The sequence below is a fragment of the Neodiprion pinetum genome, chromosome 5, assembly GCF_021155775.2.
Source record: "Neodiprion pinetum isolate iyNeoPine1 chromosome 5, iyNeoPine1.2, whole genome shotgun sequence".
NCBI classification, from domain to species: Eukaryota; Metazoa; Arthropoda; class Insecta; order Hymenoptera; family Diprionidae; genus Neodiprion; species Neodiprion pinetum.
In genome coordinates, this window is record NC_060236.1 from 11,234,380 (window position 1) to 11,255,622 (window position 21,243).

General features: G+C 34.0%; 2 protein-coding genes across 3 annotated transcripts in view; one reads left to right on the plus strand and one right to left on the minus strand.

Moving 5' to 3' along the window:
• Positions 1-5,523: 5,523 nt before the first annotated feature.
• Positions 5,524-15,763, plus strand: LOC124219297 (myeloid differentiation primary response protein MyD88-like). 2 transcript variants are annotated; one of them, XM_046626655.1, is made up of 8 exons: positions 6,003-6,113; positions 6,217-6,235; positions 7,510-7,706; positions 13,316-13,411; positions 13,678-13,805; positions 13,896-14,064; positions 14,151-14,319; positions 14,440-15,763. In XM_046626655.1, the coding sequence occupies exons 3-8, from the start codon at positions 7,631-7,633 to the stop codon at positions 14,861-14,863; spliced, it is 1,062 nt and encodes a 353-aa protein (XP_046482611.1). In that variant the 5' UTR covers positions 6,003-6,113; positions 6,217-6,235; positions 7,510-7,630; the 3' UTR covers positions 14,864-15,763. The 2 variants fall into 2 exon arrangements, with proteins under 2 accessions (XP_046482610.1, XP_046482611.1); XM_046626654.2 differs by lacking the exon at positions 6,217-6,235 and having other exon boundaries at positions 5,524-6,113.
• Positions 15,764-18,739: 2,976 nt separating this feature from the next.
• The window catches only part of LOC124218450 (mucin-17), a 38,486-nt gene continuing 35,982 nt past the window's right edge, over positions 18,740-21,243 (minus strand). The window contains exon 7 of the mRNA XM_046624923.2: positions 18,740-21,220. Coding sequence (XP_046480879.1) covers positions 21,118-21,220 — 103 coding nt within the window. The 3' untranslated portion in view covers positions 18,740-21,117. The remainder of the gene's footprint in view (positions 21,221-21,243) is intronic.

The following is a 21,243-nucleotide window of genomic DNA, read 5'->3' on the forward strand; positions in this document are numbered from 1 at the left end:
GTGGTAAGATTGGGTTTTTTTTCCGTAAGGGTAGTATGCGATTTCAATCTTTTTTCATAAAGGATAAAAAAACATTCTTAATGTACTTGACGAAAGGTTTTTGCGCCGGAGATGCTTTTGGGGGGGAGGGGTTCAAATGACACTTATGTAGCACAGATGAATTTTTGTTTTTTCAATTTTCTTGTACTATAGATAAGTTTATTGTAATGGTTAGGAATCGAAACGAAAATTTTCAAGTCACATAATAGAAATTTTCAGCAATGCTTGTGTGTTAAAGAAGCAAATGGAAAAGAATCGGCTTTCAAAAACATATAAATTAGTTCAATTCCAAAATTGCTCGGACGTTTGTTTTTCCTAAAAACCTCGGTGTAAAGTCTTTCGTACTGTTAAATTAACCTCTGCGAAATTACGAAAAATCGCTCATTTACAATAATTTATTCTGATTTCGTAATCTCCTGGAAACTTTTGAAACTTCAAGATTTTTACTGTATACATGAACGTATTCAAGCGTAATGAAATTTGAATAATGAACAATTTTATAAAATCAACTGTGAACGCTCGTTTTCGTAGAGCAGTATATTGCAAGTAATGTTTTTTTATACTCAATTAATTGTTCAAATGAGAACTCTAGTAAAATAATAATTGAAAGATTGGTGGCACCATACTTTACATTGTTGAGATAATTTTAAGAAGACCATAGGGGTAAAGGAGAGTAAAAATGTTTCTTGCGAATATCTGAATAATATTCTATGGGTAAATTGGTACTGTTAAAATACTAAGATCATAAAAGTATCAAACCTCAATTTCAATTAGATATGGAGAAAAAAAATGTGCAGTAAAAATATCGAAACAATTTTTTTATCAGGATTGACTAGACCAATTTACTTGAAAATTAATTATATTATTGAGAAAGTCAAGAGTTTTTTGTAGATACAATAGACAAATTCCAAAGTTATTAAATTCATGATAAGAAAAAATTATTTTCTCTCAAATTTTTGCTCTGTACTGTGACATTTTTCGAGCATAAAGATAAATAAACTAAAAATCTGTCCATTGTGTCTATAAAATCTCTTGACTCTCTAATTAACATATCAAATTTTCAATCAAATTAGTTATGTCAATTCCGAGAGCAAAATTATTTTTTCTCTTCTCAAAAACCTATAGGTCCAGGTCTGATACCTTTAGAGTCCTTGTACTTCAATAGTACACTTATGGAAATTCCTTTTGCGACAGCTAATTTTTCGCCTAGCCACTTTGGCAATAACTTGCAATTGGAGAATATCAGCCGCTAGCGCGCCGCTCAGTAAGTTTTAGGAAAAAATAGCTGTCGCAGAATCAATTTCCGTATATGTACCTACTTATCCATAAAATATCATTCAGATATTTGCAAAAGGCATTTTCACCCTGATTATCCGTCTGTGACCGTAATTTTATCGGTGTGCAACATTTTCGGGTAATGTTAGATTGTGAAAAAATATTTGTCGTAACATTGGTCCATCAAAATGAGCCTTTACATTTGAAGATCTAATTTGTCACAAAGCCGAAGCAAAATAGTTACAGATAGATGAACCACATTGGGGGGGGGGGGGGGGTTTGCACAGTGGAATGAAGTCCCAAAAAGGAGAAGTAAACCTTAAATAAACTTCTATACAAACAAGGTGTTGTATTCAAGGGTTTTCAAGGTCGCTGATTACAGATCCGAAGTAAAAAATATTGTAAACAAAATGCCACACCAAATATGGTGAACATATTTAATAGAATGATGTTTGATTTTGAAGATAATAAGTACAAGAGGCCGGAGGGTTTTCGAGGTCGCTGATTACGAATCCCAGCGATATGTGTCCATGATTTCTCTTCCCGTGTTTCCTATACTTGGGTATTTCTCAACAAATTCCGAAATTTCAGTTCGGATTTTAACAAAATCTTTAGTACTGAGTAAAACATTTTTTTTTACAGATATCCGAAGTTTTACTAAATGAGGTCTATTCAAACGTAATGGTCTGCAATATTTTTCTTGATAACAAATAGAAAAATGAGTTTGAAATAATTGTAAAATGAGGGATTCGCTTCTTTTGTCTTGTCATTTTTTTCGCCATATATCTGTTAAAATTTAAAAAACATGCTGTATAAGCTGAAGAAATATAATGAAGAAGTCCAAACAACTACTTTATTAAAAAGTTATTAATATATAATATTGTATAAATCATTTCCTCATACAACCGTCATCCTCTCACCTTTAAATGCGATGAGGGAATGACTTGAATTCAAACAATAGCTTCAGAAAACACGGGCATATAACCACATATTTCTTCAGCATTTTTTATATGCATTTTGCTCTCCAAAATCCAATAAGAAGTATTAAAGCATACGCATATATGGGCCGTTCTCCACCAACTCAGCCACTTTTTTTATCCTTTCGGATCTGTTCCGTAATTGGCTATGTAGTACGACTACTTAAAAGTACTCTCTGTGATTTTTTCAGATTCTTCAATTTATTCTTTCGGGAACCGTTTTTTTTTTTTTATACCCATATGTCATAGAAGTTTGAAGTCGTACAATAAAAATTGCACCATAAAAAAGTTACGTTTCTTCATCTACCATTTAATGCAATACATGTTATGTTTTTTATAGTATCGAAAAGGTTATTTTCGGCGAAAGAAATTACATTTTTTTTTACTTCTAAAGCGACACCGTTGATTCCGCTGTAAATTTAACAGGGTTTTTAGCGGTGTATTGGGAACGTACAAAAAAATTGGCATCGTGGAACTCGGCATTCTTATCGAGTAGAAAAAATATTTTACCGAGAATGCTGAATTAAGGTACATCTGAGTTTCTCCTTTCCATTAATTATTTAATAATATATATGTTGCGATACATGATGTTATCAAAATATAACATACATCGCATTAAATAGTTCATGAAAGAGTGAAATTCAGATTAATTCACCTTCAACACTCAGACTTAATTCTCGTTTCTCGGTAAAATATTTTTTCTACTCGGCAAGAACGTCGAGTTCCATAATGCCGAGTTTTTTATAAGTTCCCAATACACTGCCAAATAGCCTGTGAAATTTACAGCGAAATCAAAGATGTTGCATTGAATGAAAATAAAATCTATTTCTTTCTCTAAAAATAGCCTTTTTGATGTCATCCAAAATATAATATATATTGCATTAAATAGTTCATGGAAAAACTCAACTTATATACTTTAAAATTTTTTTGCCCGAATTTAAACTTCCATGATATATGGGCTTAGAAGAAAACCATTTCCTAAACGAGTAAATTAAAAAATCTGAAAAAATTCACAGAAAGTAGTACTACTACGTAACTGATTATAACAGATCCGAGAGGATAAAAATAAATTGCAGAGTTGGTGGAGAACGCCTAATGATTCACCTTTATATACGTAATGACAAAGAAAAATGTAATTCTTAAATAATTCCAACCAAATGCTTTTTTGTACAAAGTCATTTCAATGTTGAAAAAAAATGCCACATTGACATATTAGAAGTGTTGCCAGGTTTTGAAAACTTGAGATTGCGTTCACAAATCTTATTCCATGCAATCTTAAACCGAATATCCGTAACACGGTGAGGGAATGATTTTATCCTGCAGGACATACATTTAAAATTGATTATCAGTTTTATGTACTTATCGTAGTGCATTAAAAGGTTTAACATACAATAACCACTTATTTTCGAATATTTTGATGATGAACATTGTTTTTATTATTGGAGTTTACTCCTTAAGAAACGCTTTGAGTTATAGGGCCCGGTACGGAAATTATATGAGGAGTAAAATCAAGTGTAACCCGAAAACTTGAGGCGTTATAGAAAGAGACAGATATATATGTTGAACGTGCAAAAGAATGAGATGGAATACATTACACAACGTATCCTATACTCGGGGTCTCCTCTTTGTACGGTGCTTCGTAGTCTCACTGTATGGTTCATTACCTCTGGTCTGAGAGTTGAATGTGTGCGCATGTCTGTACGTGTGTGTTGTGTGCATGCGGATGAATTTATAAGACGTGACGTTATCACGTCAAAATATTTGAAAATATGAAAAAAATTGATTTAGATGATAATGAAGAAGAATCCGAAAAACACATGGATGCGGTTAATTGGTAAGCTTATCGTTTACATTTATGAATAATATACATTTCAAATACGAACAACTAGATCTTTTATTTAGGGTTTTTATTATTTTTGATTAATTGATTTAATATATTTTATATTTATATATTATTTCATTACTTATATTAACCCTAAGCGGCACACATTTTTCCTTACTTACTATCGACTTGAATTTTGTACTCGAGGGTTTCTGGGGTCGCTGATTACGAATCTGCACTCAAAACTTGAACATTCAAGATAGCGGATTCAATATGGCGGGCCAAACGTGCAAAAAGTCGTTTGACAAGAGCGAAAGTTCGTACTCAGGGGTTTTCGAAGTCGATGATTATGAATCCGCACTCAAAAGTTAAAAATTCAAGATGGCGGATCCAATATGGCGGACCAAAACGCAAAAAGTCGCTTGACGAAAGCGAAAGTTGGCACTCGAAAGTTTTCGGAGTCGCCAATTACGAATCCGCACTCAAAAGTTAGAAATTCAAGATGGCGGATCCAATATGGCGGACCGAAAATGTAAAAAGTCGTTTGACGGGAACGAAAGTTGGTACTCAGGGGTTTTTGCACTCACTTATTACGAATATGCACTCAAAATTTGGAAATTTTTGAAGTAATGTAAATAATCCGAATAATTACAGATAAATGTTTGTTTCTCTTATCATTTTGGAAGATGCGTTCATTTACTCTCTTTTTCTATTGGATATATATCATAATTATCGTCCGTAAGGAGTAAACTCCAGTCGTGCGTCGGAGCTGACACACACACTTTTTTTTGTGTCCTCGGTGAGGAAATGTGTTTTAGGGCAATAAATTGAGCAAATATTTTTTTTCCATGACGATATCTCGGTTTCGTTTTCAACAATCTAAGTGTCAATAACTTTCATTTAAATAAAAATGTTACATCGGTAATGAATGCATGTGACTTAGCACTAATGACTCGGGACTTAAATTTCGGAATTTGATGAGTAATACCCGTTTAGTCTACGAGGGTACTTAACTGGGTAATAACATTGAAATCTATCGCAAGTGTTTATTACTTTGAGTCGTTACAGTTGAGTTCGTAAATTATGGGCCTTACTATATATACGTGAAATGCTTCACGGATATGAGCTTGCCTCATGAAATAACGGGCAATGTGGCGTGTGAGAAGTATCGATATAACAGAATTGCACGTTACGATGGTAACGGTGTATGTCGGTATTGGACTAAGAACTATGGTAAGAGTGCATAACACTCTCTTATGGTAACTGCTCGACGGTAAGGTAAGGCGCCGCCCTAGTTATCGGCTGAGACGTAACACTCGTACCAATTTACAAAAACTGTTTTGAAAATGTTCATTCCAAGCGATCCTTGTCATGACAGACTCCATTGTTGAAAACAATCTTTGTCTACAACTACACTAATGCACGCCTACTCGAATATCTCACTTATATACATGCCTGTGTTCGTTTCAGTATTTTCATTGTCTGTGCAATCGCTTCTCTCCCCAGCCGCAAACCACCTGCTGGGTCAAATCGTAAGGTGGGAGGAAACTCACCTGTTGATTAACACACGCGCATTTATACTCTTTGGACTACGCCTTGGAGGATCATTCTTTTATGTTAAGCAATTACTGCGAAAGAAACACATTTATTAAAACTCTTGTGACAACTCAGGAGTAAATAAGGAGTATCCTGGCATATTCTCTTCGGGGTTATAGTCACACGGAAGAGAAAGAAGAAACTCCCTCCAGGTCTATGGTAAAGCTCTGTGGTTAACCTCCGTGAGATGAAAATACGCGACTGTTTGGCCTAATTATCAGTCAGTGTCAGTGTACGATCAGAAGCTCAGAAGACGGAAATCACGAGATTTCGAGGTTAACTTATCCTGCTATGACGGACTTTTCAACGGTGCCAATTGTTGCTCTCTCGGATACGACCAAAGAATCAATTTCGTCGTTACTTAATCCTACAAAATGCTTGCCAGCAGACAACGGATTGCTAAGGTAATGAATTGCAACGCATAAAATTTTCAACTTTGTGGTAAGGTTATTCATATAATCTAGCTCATGTAGAAATAATCTTGACCTCGTGGTTTGAATGTTGCAGAAGGATCTTGGATATATAGGTCTTGTATTAACAACAAATATATAATGTCAACGTTTCGACTCTCAGATTGGAGTCATCCTCAGGACAATCTTTAATACATCTATTAAAAAACAAATATGTACAAATATCTTGCTGATGACGGCAAGAATGTATGATAGAACAACTAACCTTGGCAAAATTTCAATTTAGGCTTATCCATGATACGAAGGGTGGCCTTACAATAAAACAGAAACAGAGAAACAGGATGGAAATACCCATCACGTGCTAAAAACCAGAATTAGAACGGAACTTAATGATATATATAATGAAAATATGGACATCGAGTAAGGAAAAGTAATTTTATATCGCATAATCAATTAATAGACAAAGTGAAAAAATGTCAGTCTATAAAACAGTGTCTCATTATATTAGTTGTCTCTTCTTCCTTATTTCTCCATTGCTCCATTGAAGATATTGTTGATAAAAACGGCGAACCAGTCAAAATTTACTGGTCTACCTTGTCTTACACTTTTTCTATGTCTCTATTTATTTTCTTCCTTATTATCTATGTTCACTCTCTACAAGTAATGTATTTCTATTTACTCGTATCCAATTCGCTTTTCGTAACAACCTTTGGACAGAAATTGGTTCGCCGTTTTTATCAACAATAACTTCAATGGAGTGATGGGAAATAAGGAAGAAGAGACAACTGATATAACAAGGCACTGTTTTATGGACTGACATTTTTTCAGTTTGTCTATTAATTGATTACGCAATACAAGGTTAGTTTCCCTTACTCGACATCCATATTTTCATTATATATATCATTAAGCTCCGTTCTAATTCCGGTTTTCAGCACGTGATGGGCATGTTCATCCCATTTCTCTGTATCTGTGTTTTAATACGAGGCCACCCTTCGTATTATGGATAAGCCTATATTGAAATTTTGCCACGGTTAGTTGTTCTATCATACATTCTTGCCATCACGAGCAAGATATTTGTACGTATTTGTTTTTTGATAGATGTATTAAAGATTGTCCTGAGAATGACTCCAATCCGAGAGTCGAAACGTTGGCATCATATATTTGTTTTTAATACAAGACCTATGTATCCAAGATCCTTCTACAACATAATCTGGCTCAACATAAACTAACTTGGCCTTTTTTTTTCTTACCTCACTCAATATTTTTTTTTTTTTCAGAAAACCCACCGCTTTATTTTACTTCTGCCTGACTAATTAATAACGAAAGTTTCAAATTTATTATTACACTTGCGTAGAAAAGCTATTGCTAACTGTCTGTCATTCTTTATTAGAGATTGGAGAGGATTGGCGGAACTGGCGGTTTTCGATAGCGTGGACCTACCCAATCTGTCATCCAAGTCAGATCCATGTGGATATATTTTGAGCATAATACAGAAGAAAAGTCAAGGTCTTATGTTTGCTACATTTCAAGCATTGTTGGAAAAATTGGAGAGATGGGACGTCATCGACGATACAGCCGCTCTAATGGGTTGGTACAGTCAATTTCTGGTTTTTATGCATGTCCGCCTTGATTCAAGTGGATGATTCATGTTAGGCGGACTATTTGCTTCTCCGATATTTTTCCAATTTTGTATTTCTACAGTTGTTTGCAGGAGATTCAGTCTTTATGTTGTTAGTGTGATGGCCCAGTGGGTCTAGAATTTGTCAGCAAGCTGTAATCACAGTTTGCTGAGTGGTTAATACGAAGAGTGGTCATTGGAATCACAAAGAATCATTGGTAATTTCGAATGTTCTACATATTCGTAACATTGGTTCTGATGGTCTTGTTATGTGACTGCCATTCTTGAGACTAATCTTGTTAGCTCCAAATTCACTTCTGACATAAAAGCTTACACTGCCTGCAATGTTTCCTTCTACTAATCAGAGGCTGTGTGAATTAATCAGTTATCACTGAAATCTATGGATCCAAAATTGATAAGGTCTCATGGCTCTGTTATGATCTAGATTTTTATTTACACCAGATATGCCTGGTTTGAAGTAGCAATTCAAAACGTTAATTTATGTATATTTTGTATGCTTTATGGTTAACTTCAATCTTTTCGTCTGCATTACTCATCTATTCTGGATACAGCTATTAAACAGGGTGAGCACTGTCAGGGGAAACCAGGAAAACTGGGAATTGTCAGGGGAATAAAAAATTGGTCAGTGAATCATGGAAATGTCAAAGAATTTCAAACTTGGTCACGGAAAAACAGAGATCACCAAACATCTAATGAACAGTTGGAAAGGACATTAAAAAATTCTCATTCATTATTGAAAACAAAAACATGTTTCACAACTCTATGCAACAGAAGTAAAACCTTTGGGCATTTCGAACAATACCACGTAGTGTATATAATACGTGTACAATAAACGTATGTACACTAGGGTAATCCGTATTAAGACTGCTGACAAATTTTTAACCCCCCCCCCCCCCCCCCCTCCCTCCCCAATCGATGTCAAATAATTCAAAAAGAATTTCCCAATTTTTTCAGATTTTTTTCTCTCTAACCTCTTCCGCCAAACGGATGGATTTATTCATTTAAAATATACGAATTGCGGCAATATTCTCAGTATGTATTTTATTGTAAGAGTACAAACGGTTAAACCAATCTGCAACTGCGAGATTTTCGTAGGCATAGTAGTACTACTGAAAAAAAATTCACATCATCGTACAGGTAATCCAGACGAATTGCACACCCACTAAATGAAAAACAAAGTCCGATTTAGAGGCTGTACAATTCTTCCAAATTGCCTGGAATGGTAATACAAATTTTTTATCAGATAGCATCAATGCCCACTAAAATATCCCGGTTAGAGATTTAAAAAAAAAAATGACTCGTACAATAAAATTTATGCTGAGAGTGCGGCTGGAATACGTATATTTTAAATTGGGAAATCCACTGTTTTGGTGGGAAGGGTTAGAGTTGAGAGAAGAATACGAAAAAAAACGGAGCATTCTTGTTCAATTATTTGGAGCTGATCTGGGGGGCGAATGATGAGGATTCAGCGGAGCCCTAGATATGGACCATCCTCATATCTATATTCAGCTGTGTTTTCATGTAATGTTTCCTGAAATGGTTGAATTTCCTAATGGATTTACATTGAAATGAAATTAAGAATTGGGGACTTATAGCACCAATGAAAACAATAAGAACCTTAGCCAGGGAAAATTGAACAATTGGTTAGGAAAAGTCAGGAAAAAGTCTGGAATTTTTTTCCGAAAAAAGCGGCCACCATGTTAAAGTGCAGCATTCCATAGTTCAATCGCTCCGTGAAGTTTTTTTATATGTGAAGTTTGTATAGGGTTATAGAAATGTATGAACTGTATATCAATGTAGATAAGGTCTATGTGTGAAATGTGTGCATACTTCAACACCAGCGATAACAGGGTGACGACAGACTGTGGAAACCAGGAATAGTCAGGGAATTATGATGAACCAAAATAAAAGATTTACTTTTTTTATAAATTCTTTTTAAACTTCAACTATGCTTCGTAAATTCAGTTAATTAAGTCAACTTTCAGGAATGATATTCTTCAATTTTTAATTATTTGTATGAAACGAAGCGATACTACGTATTTTTGAATCTAAATTTATGTTTTGAAAGTGTACAATTTCTGGAGCTTTTTGTCGTAAAAGCTGCCCAACATTATCCAAGTTTTGTAGTAAAAGATCAGGAAATTCTGAATTTTTTACAGGGAAAGTCAGGGAATTTCATTTGACTAAAATTGTTACCACCCTTGATAAGTGAGCTACATAGAATCTGAATTCAAAGTTAAAATTGACATTAAAAGTTGCCAAAGTTGTAATTCACTCACCAGGTTGAAGTTTACAACATTGGCATATCAAAGTGTTAGAAAAATTTGTTATTCCAAAACTCTAGAATTGTCAGAACATCACTAAGCTGTTAACCATAAAGCACAACGTAAAGCATAGTTATTTTGTAATCATGACTCCTACCGACCAATCCTCAAGTTGCCAAATAGCAATTTTTCGGAAATTGTCATTATTTCAACATTACTAATTACAAACTTATGTTAATGCAATGATTTCTAATCTCCAGCAAAATAGTAACTTACAGCATCATAAGTCAAAGCTAGGTAGTGATCATATGTCTAGTAAGGTCGCATAATCAAGTTTATTTGTCATTGATACTTGAAAGATTCATTTCTCAAAATCTAAAATAATTTTTCATGTAAAACTAATTTCAAACGACAGAAAGATAATATCTGAAGCCTACCTTTCGTGTTTTGATCAGATGAAAGGTAATCTACTATACAATGTAAAACTGACCGAAAAATGATGAATGTAAATACCTGGGAAAATCAATTTTGTAAAATAGTTGAGCAATGATTTGTGACGGACTGAGTTTTAGGAAAAAACGTCATATGTATTGAAATTGGCACATCATGAAACTATCAAAGAAAGACAACGATAATTGACTAGTTTCATATTTACTTACTTCAGCCTAAACGGGTCTTGATTCCACACTGTCGTTTTAGAATTATTCTTTCTATCCCTTGAGGGAGTTGACAATAAACTTCCAATAAAAATAAATCAAGATTTTATGAAAGGAGTGTGTTTTTTCATATTAATCAAGCGAATGTCATTCTTAACTGACCGTGTTAAATGCCACTTACTTTGACTGTTATCAAAGCTTACATACCGTTAATGTGAAAATGATGCAAACAATGCAACTCACATGTAATACCGAATAAAAATACCCCAAAAAAGTTGTGTTTAACACAAAGAAAATTGCTTGGGTATTCTCATTCGAAATGCCCTATACCTTTTTGATTGGATGTGTTTCGTAAGTTGAATTTTTACTAATTTGTTGAAAAACAAATCTGTAAAGTTTCGGCTCTATATTCGACCATCATTAGCAATCAATAATAACGCATTACGCACTCTTTTTGGCATCGCCTCAACTTCAGCTCAAGTTATAGGTGGTAATTATAAGAATAATGAATTGTTGCATTTCAATAATATCTGTATGGTATGCTAATTTTAATGCGCTGACTGCTTTCTCCTAAAACTTTGTGGTCCACCTTCACCAAATAGAGTTGTTACAAACTTCACAAACAGTTGCTCAACTGTTTTACAATGTATGTACCAAGGTATTTACATTATTTGTTTTCTGCCAGTTTGACATTATTTTGCGGATTATCTTCTACCTGATCAAAATACAAAGCCAGACGACAGCTGTTATTCTTTACTCCTTGAAAATAAATTTTACTTGAAACCGAATGCTTATCCCAGACTGTGAATATTTATTCTTTTGGGAATCAGTGTAAACAATGAATTTTAACCCCTTGAATTTCTACAGATTACCACACATGTTTAAAATTTGTGACGTTTATTATATTCAAAAAAATACGTCGAAAAAAGAATTGTCCACTGTAACCATTAAGAAATTGCCAGTTCTACGTCAGACTTGAACAGAAATCGGTCAAATTTCTGTACGCTCCGATTGTACTAAACATCATTTATCTAACTCATATAATCAGACGTCATGTATTATTGAAATGAAGAAACCAGATACCGCGTATTATTCTCTTATTTTTCCAAAAGTTCTGAAAATATAACTCAGTATCCAGTCTAAAAAAACCGAGACCCTAAAATTGCTTGCAAAACATACATTTTCAATTTGGAGAACTCTGAAAGATTATCGAACCAGTCTAAGTAGTCCAGTATCCAATTTCTAATAACAATACAAAACGTATGAATAAAGACATGATGCGAATATAAATAACACCGGCCCACAAAAAAAAAAGTGGTCTGTACATTTGAACAGACCCACTTACCTATATGTATTTTGACGCGCTGAATCCGAATCTGAGGTCCGTTTGGTCCGTACACCCTCAAAATTTTCAGAAAAGTGCAAAAAAATGTAAAAAAGAAATGGAAACACTACAGTTTTGGTGATGAAAAACAAATTTTAAATACAAATCATTATAAGTTTTACATGTGATTCGATCCGTTGAGTATAAATCTGAAGTTTATTTTGCCTCTAGGCCCTTAAAAATATGAATCAATTGCAAAAAATCCCTAAAAATTGCTATAAATTGTATTTACAGTAATAAAAAAATTGATTAAACGTGATTAAATTTATTTCTCACATATTGTGATGTACTAAATCCAAATAAAAAATTGGTCAATGTGAATCAGTCAGAAATTTACCAAAAATCGTTCAAAAAAGCATAGAAAGATAAGGTAAGGAATGAGCTTTATCGATTTCAAGATGTTCTTTGTTTGTGTCGAACGCTTTTGCCTTCAAATGACATACGCAACGGGTTTCTATTTCGTTTTTTATTGTCCTTCGTTATTTCTCTCTTCAGCGTCCAGCAAAAATCTGCCATCATGTTGACATTCCACTTCCCTTGTTATCGATAAAGCTCGTTCCTTACCTTATCTTTCTATGCTTTTTTGAACAATTTTTGGTAAATTTCTGATTGATTCACATTAACAGGTTTTTCATTTGGATTTAGTGCATGACAATATGTGAGAAATGAATTTAATCATGTTTAATCCATTTTTTTATTACTGTAAATGCAATTTTTAGGGATTTTTTGCAATTTAATTGTATTTTTAAGGGCCTACAGGCAAAATAAACTTCAGATTCATACTCAGGGGATCGAATCACATAAAAAACTTGTATGATTTATATGTAGACATTTTTTTGATCACCAAAACTGCAGTGTTTCCATTTTTCACGGTTTTATGCACTTTTCTCAAAATTTTGAGGGTGTACGGACCAAACGGACCTCAGACTCAGATTCAGCGTGTCAAAATACATAAAGGTAGGTGGGTCTGTTCAAATGTACAGACCACTTTTTTTTTTGTGGGACGGTGTAATTGAAGGTATTAAAACTTGATCGTACTTGTTATCAATAGAACTTCACGAACACAGATTTGATTGTAAAGGACAATACTTCACATAATGTGTTTGAAAATACTTAGAACCATGGACATCAAACAGTTCCTTACAAAAAAAAATATTCTGCCTCTGAAGATTATACGATATTTTGAATACGTAGAGGCAAAACCATCGAGAAATTAATTTAATTTGGTTCATTTTTTTTAATTATATGTACAGAGAGAGATGCTCAGATCTATAAACAATGTTCCCAAAGAACGTTAACATCGGCAAATGCTATTGACAACCATGTTGAAGAACAGATAATAACATACGGTAAGTCTTTCAATAATTTCTCACACAGTTGTCTATTTGGTCTAGATACGGCTTGCACAGTGTTCGTTAAAATTCGGAAAATTGTTAAAGAATAGTTGTAAGTTTTAATATCAAGCTGGATATCATTACTGTATCGTTCTGCCATTGTATTATGTCACTCTGTGTAACATTACCTTAACTTCAAATCGAGTAGATAAACTGCAACCAGGTTATATGATTTTTTATAAAGTGTCTTTATTACTTAACGTGTTTGTTGCTTATTTCAGATGATTTGTGGCGAGTTCCACAAGGCTTAGGCAAACAGCAGTATGATGCATTTCTTTTATTCGCTGAAGAAGACATCAATTTTGTCGATGAATTGTGTGAAAAGCTGGAATATACATATGAACTCAAGGTACAGTATAATGTTGACAATTTGATATTCCTTTCATGTTTAATTAAAACTACATCGTTACAATAAATGTGATGTTGAATTTTTTTCCAGCTTTGCAGAAAAGATCGAGACTTTATAGTTGGACTTCCATTCGAACATTCTGCAATAATGAAATTGATATCTGAACGATGTAACAGATTAATTGCAATATTATCTCCCAATTTTGTGAGAAGTTCAGTAACCGAATTTTTCGTCAATTTCACTCAAGCACAAGCAATAGGTAAGATTCTGCCCTTAATTTATGTAATAAACAAGCTATTAACATTCTTCTAATTACCAATTCAATTATTTAAATTTATATTTTAGAGACAAGGGCGCGTAAAATTATCCCCTGCTTTTACAAGAGATGCGAGGTACCAGTCCAATTGAGATATTACCACATATTAGATTTCAACATACAAAGCAAGAATTTCAACTTTTGGGAAAAATTAAGCAAATCGATAAAAACCCCAGATGTTCGGTGTCGTGAAACAAGGTAAATGGTAATTTTTTAATATGTCGCTTAGGATTAAGCGTTTGACTCGCTCGTTATGTGGTTATTGAATGTACGAAGCCTACCCCAGTAACCTGAATTTGTATGTTTTGATTATTTTAGAGCAACTGCCTTACCTACACCTGCAGTTGAGAAATCAAAGCCGTGTAAATTTTTACAACATACAGAAAGAAACGAATGTTCCATGGTTGAAAGAGTTGGTGAGGTGAAAAAAACTTCCTGCGAGTCATACGAGCCGAAACTACCGTGTAATATCGATAATGTTGACGTGGAACCTGAGATAATACCTGAAACAGTTGCACAGAAATCGAAGGGACCGTCGAGGCTTTTCAACTTTAAAAAATTCTTACCTTCCAAACAAAGTAAAGTAAAATGTTCATCGGAAGAACTCAATGAATCCAGAAGTCTGTCCGCTTTCGATCTTTCGTCGCTTGATTCGATAAATTCTCTATCGGATACCTGTAAAAAGAAAAAAACTACTAGTAACAAATATAAGAACAAAATTAGCGTTTTTATGAAATCGTGATTGTGAAAGATGGTTTTAGTCATATTTGGCACCTCATTGAAGAATAGAAATTCTAACTGTAGTTGTTTATGTTTACTTGTTCGGTGCACGTACCGATGATCCTCGAAAAATACTCTTCATTTACACTCATAAGCCAATAACTCCGTTTCAATAATTAAGAGTATTATCATTTACTATTGTGATAATAGCAAGGGTTGCCATGAAAGTTGGAAAACTTATAAATGGCAGGAGAATTTTAGTAGAAGAGAAGGTCAGAAATTTCGTACAAGTTCTTTCGACAGATATCGAAGGTAGAGTAGTTTTTTTTCTTCCCAAGTACTTCAAAAGTGGATGCACGGATTCCTTGTAAGCAGGATTCCCATTGAATCACTGAACCGGTTTGGATGAAATTTGCACGGGACACTGTTTTTATCGCCAAGATGGACCTATCACATTTCTGGTTTCGAAATGGCAGCTGCTAACTTCGTCGTCTTTCGAGATATCCAAAATCAAATATCGCGAAAACAAGTGATCATGCCTTACACAAAAAACTGAAGATCTTTTCGGTTAAGCCGTCTAGTTTTCATGAGAAAACTCGTTCTTGCCAAATATATCGTTAACAATCACCATCATAAAATTCTTGAAAAACCTGAGGTTGAAGCTGCTTCATGTATTTCACGATTTGCGCACATGTTTCATTATACAGAGTAAGAGAAAAAATTCAATTCCTGTCACACAAAATCATCGATTTCCGCACAAAATGTCTATTTGTGTAATTATTGTATAAATCAACCAAACGTATAGTCAATTAAAATCTTTTATTTGTATATAATGTATGTATATAAATTTGTCATAACACAAATACAACATGTATGATGTATATTTTTACCACTGTATATTTAAATAAAATTAGGAAAAATAGCTCTCATAAAATGATTATACTCATCAACATCAACAGCTTCATATGAATTATATTCTGAATTCCTGGAACACTCGTACCTCACCCTCACCACTTCAATGTGAATTTTTTGTGTAGATAGTACATATCACGTAATTAGAAAACTCCATGAGGGAAGGTCGATTTAAGTCGGGATCTTGTACTATAGTCACTTCGTGAAACTAAGTTTATCGGGAACTGCGCGTGCACCAAAAAGCCATAGTGTGTAAAATTGAGAATCTCAGCTATGCGCATGCGCCAGCGTCATTTTACCGTATTGTTCAGAAATAGGGTATTTTACACACGCTCCACAAGTTTCGAAACTTAAACTTTCCAAGCATATGTTGGAAAAAATGTGTTTCTCCAAATTGGCCAACAGATGGACTCCGTTGAAAAGAAAATTCGACTACACATGAGTTAAGTATTACTAGCATAACCATTGATTCTAGTATGGTAAATCTGCATTTGATCAAGCAATCGATTATTAAATTACCTAGAATCGGCGATTTTCCCTTTCTGACATCATTGGTATAAAATATATAAAGCAAAATGCATGTCGAGGGTTGAGAGAGGGAGAAGAGCAAAAATTTCAAGCTACCCGATAGCAGCCTAGCTGCCGTTTCCGCTGTGAATACGCTTAATGCCCTGGTCGATTTCTACTTTGACGTATATATCTCCAAATATCAAGGTCCACGTATTTCAAACGAGGAAAAGGGTTCAACAGCCCACGCGACACGAAATATTTCAGAAACATTTCAGAAATGTCACAACATTGCAGATTCCTGACACAATTTCAGGATTATTTCTGAAACGTATCTGAAACATTTTAATTACAATACAACATTTCCAGTATTTCAGAAACGTTTCAGCAATATTTCAAGCGCAATATAACATTTCCGCGAATTTCGAAACGTTTCTAAAATATTTCGTGCTGCGTGGCAGCCTCATTACATATGCAATTCCGAACAAAAACACTTTAATACTTTTTCATTTGACGCAGAAATAATAAAATGGCACGGATTCTACGAATTTACTATTGCCATTTCTTTAGGGGGGTACTTGTGCTCGATCCATACCTATGCCTACTCTTATATCTCTTCTTTTCAGTCTTCTACCAGAATATTGCACTTTTTGGTATTACTACACGTTTTGATATTATTGTTGTTGTTATCGTCTTTATCCGTTGTTGTCTCGAATTTTGCACACCTGTTAGGAAAAATAGTATACGGAACTCGTGCGCGAAACAGGCAATTCCCGTACTTGATGCGTAATGTAATATTTTTGCTCTTATCCCTTCAAATGTTAGTGCTTGACAGAAAAAAGATCCTTCCGGAAGATGCGCTCTTCAGCTCAAGTCCAACAGGTCGCTGTTTCGATTTTTATCTCCCATTCGTCTGACATGGAAAAATTTTACTTTTCGTTAAAAGTTAAAATATTCGTAAACCACTTCATATTTTTTAAATTTACGGATAAATCCTTGAAGCTGATTATTCAAGTTTTCCAAACCTCTATAACAAAGCGTAGTGATCATCATTATAACACTAATTAAAGTCATCTGAAAACTACCGATTTTTATCTTGTCCGTTAAAATACTTTACCAGTATTTCCACCGCTAACAAAAAGTGAGCTTTTCCCATATTAAATTACGGGGAAAAAAATTAAAAAAGTGACCTATTGGATTGGAACTAGAGAGTTTATTTTTCGGAGGATTTTGTTTCCATGAAACATGAACATTTCGGGGGCCGCCAAGTAAAAGCGAAAATAAAACTTTTGATTTTGAACCACTCTAGTAAATATATAATAATATGATTTAATTGCTAGAAAAGGTTGAATCAAAAAATTCCTCGAAAGAAATATCGTCTACGATAGATATACACACAGGTATATGTAAATTAATCAATTTTCTATGACGCCAATGAATGATTTTCTCCAGAAACTGCATTTTTTTGCATTGTAATAAATAGGCATGACTGATGATTTTAAGATTTAAACTTTCAAAAAGTTATCAATAACAAATTTCAAGTTATGAATAGCATTCGCAATTTTCACCATTCTTAAGGGGTTACATGGGTTTCGAGCGTTCTAGAAAGCATATTTTCTCTAATGTTTTAAAATGTAATAAAAGAATATTTGATTCAAAGTTACGGCATATGAAAAAACAATATTTGAACGCTATTTCACAAAAATTTCATCCAAAAATGTTGAAAATTCAGCCGATCAGAACTGGTTTTCAGAGACCCAGTATTTTGGTGATGGACTACATAACTTATGCTAGCTTAATCTGAAATCAAAAAATCAAATATTTTCTGTTAATAAGTGAGTACTACTTGTACTTGGAAGAAGGATTCGAAATGAAATTTTGAATCTTAATTTCTACGAGATAGAAAAAAAAAATTTTTAATTGGATTTTCTGAAATTTCCAATCCCATGTAACCCCTCAAGAATTCATTGAGTGAACTTTTTGATATCACCAAGTTCAACTTTAAACCTCTTTAACCATGAAGGATAAGTGTGGAGTAGTTACATTGAACTGCTCATATATCTGTGTATATCTATAAAAATGTCCATGTGCTATTACCATATTCAACGTGACATTTTTTGCCTCAGTCTTTTTATGTTGAGTTGATATGGTTGATATGGAAGCCACCTCATTGACTTTCAGAAGTCAGATCTAATGGTTTTTGGTGTTTATAGAGATACACGTTTCCGTATATTACATACTTACACGTTAATAATAAGTGTGAATTCGAAGCACTCGTTATAAATAGTCCGAGTGTGTTTTCATGGCTTAAATAATTATTCCCTTTAATAACGGTGATTGTTCTACACGAAGTAATTCACGATACAAAATTTATGGATTCGCAAATGGAAACGGCATTGGGTATTGGTTGAAATGAGATGGAATTTGGAAGGATGTTTGCGCACATTTTTTTTGTTAGCACTGAAAGAACTGCAGCTAATATTTTTGACATATAAAATCATTTATTCATGTAAAAGGACACTTTATATACTAGCACGTGCCGCCCTAAACCTACCGTAGGCTCTTTCAATCGGTCTTCGTCTCCATGCCGCAATAATCTTATCACATACATAAACATGCAGTAACCGATAGGGACTCAATTAGAACCGTTATACGCTAGTTTTCGTTGAGTATAAAAATGTCCGTTCCAAATCGCCGTTGCACTGGGGATAATCAGTCGCCGAAATTTCATAGCGTATTCATACATATTATTTAATTTGCACGAAGGTTTATATTGCTGTATAATTCAAATGGTATATATTTTATGAAGGTTCTTCTGTTTTTTTTTCTTCTTTCAACATTTTTTTTTTTTTGTTTTGCCTTTATATAATTACATGTATACTGTACGTACCATTATATTATTGTTATAATTGTAATCGTAATATCTAATATCAATTCATTTTAATTAATATTATTACTATCGCATAAATGGATATATAAAGATAAATTCCTTAGTTTGACTAATCTCTAAAGGTGGCGCTATGAGAATGACTCGATGTCGGGGGTAATCCTTTTTTCTTTCTTCTATTCGTACATAAATGATTAAGAAAAAATCATGAGTATGGAACACGTATTACGAAGGCATTCCGATTTTTACGCATAGAGGCGAACGCTGATTAATCAATCGTATGCCTATTCGGGAATTACACCCCCGCCTCGTAACGCCTAGTCATTTCCAAAACGCAGGAAAGTTGTCTAGCTATGCGAAATATACACAGGGATTGCTAGTCCGAACGTTCAAGGGTTAGAAGCCATTCTTCACAATCAAACTATAATATATAATATCATGTATAAAAAATGTATACGGTAGTAAAAATGGCAAGCTTCTCTCGATCGAACGACCCGGATCGTAGCCGGACCGCACAGCTAGGCGGAATTCTGTGATATAATATAATATTTCATTTATATTAGTCAAATACAAAGAGTATAACAGACTTCAAGATTTTTGAGGAAGGCCAGATTGTATCTTCGAATTCTAATATAAATACAGACATCAGATTTGTTAAGTCTCGTACGATGACACGGGCCTTTGTTTGTATATTATAGTATATCACCTACATTTCTTTGTTCGATGGAGCTTCAAAGTGTGATGAAATCGCATATTGACCAATTATTCTGTATTCAACTACAATGATGAGGTAATTTGAAAAATAAAATAAAAAAAATTCCTTCACGCGAGGTGAATTGAATTTAATATTGTTAGAAAAATTGACGTTCACTTGGTTGACACTGCAGAAAAATTAATAAAAATACGAACATTACAAAGAAATTTTTATATTTTTACGGCACTTTGAAGCTAGAGAACAAACAAGAATTTCATATACGCTGTATTAATTTTAATTAATTATTATTGAGAGTATATTGTATAAGAATCATATAAATGTATTTTATACGATGTCAGCTCACCGGAGAAGCATTCTCAAATGAACTTTCGGTCCTCCGAGCGAGCTGCTGTTTGAGCTTTGAAGTTGTGTGTACGTTTATCATATAATGAATGAGAGTTTAATGTTCCCCTTACTATTATTAATTTTAATCTTTTTAGCCACGGTTGATAATAGCAATTACGGATAATTGGAGGTGTGTATTTGAACATCGATTGCGAATGTCCTCGGTCGAGAGGTTCATCAAAACCCCGAATCATGCGCGCTCATTTTCCAAAATCTCTTAATTGATTTTTTCGAGTAGCTGTTATCCACCGTGGCTCAGCTATATAATTTCTAACTATCTCATTTTATTCTGCCTCACCCATCTTCACTTTTTTCTCATTACTACATCCTTTCATAATCTCATTTTTACGCTCTCTTCTTATTATCATAATACGCCTAGATTCATCTCGATGATGTCGGTGAAAGTGATATGGCTAAGTTGTTGTCGCTAAGCGAAAGCGCCTTTTTTTTGGCACTGACGAAGGCACAGTCGTAAGTCTCGTTTGTTTCGCAGCTCTGATCGACATCGATGAAATATTTCGTACAGCACGATAGCAACATTACGATTCAGTATAGTTACTTATTATAATTGTGGCGTTTATCTTGATTTTTTTCTTGCATCTTTTCTTCTCTTACTTTGCTTTACATTTTGTCAGCGTAAATTTGCCTATTACGATTAGCTATTTTTTCCCTTCGATATATGTATACTGTTACCCGCGTATATATGTATATGCATATGTGGGTATATATGTATATAGATATATAATATAAAAAGGTTTACGTTTGGCTACCCAGTTCGTATTTGTCGGGCACATTATTGTCTGTGTTCCGCGCAATGGTTAGAATAATCTTAATTCACTTTTTTACAACACTGTTTTTAAAACTTCAGAGCTCATCTTCTCCTCTTGGCTGTTGCAGCAGCGATCATTTGCCTCAGCATAGGTTCTGGACTGCAGACTCGTGGTTCGCACTTCATATTACCATCTCCGCCACATCTGTGAAGTAAACGAAGTTTTTC

Bases quoted from the DNA above. Each gene is read 5' to 3' on its own strand.
- LOC124219297 (XM_046626654.2), top strand. From the start codon at position 6,001: ATGACGGACTTTTCAACGGTGCCAATTGTTGCTCTCTCGGATACGACC. The intron at 6,114-7,509 runs GTAATGAATTGC...ATTCTTTATTAG, and splicing joins GCAGACAACGGATTGCTAAG to AGATTGGAGAGGATTGGCGG. The intron at 14,320-14,439 runs GTAAATGGTAAT...TGATTATTTTAG, and splicing joins GTTCGGTGTCGTGAAACAAG to AGCAACTGCCTTACCTACAC.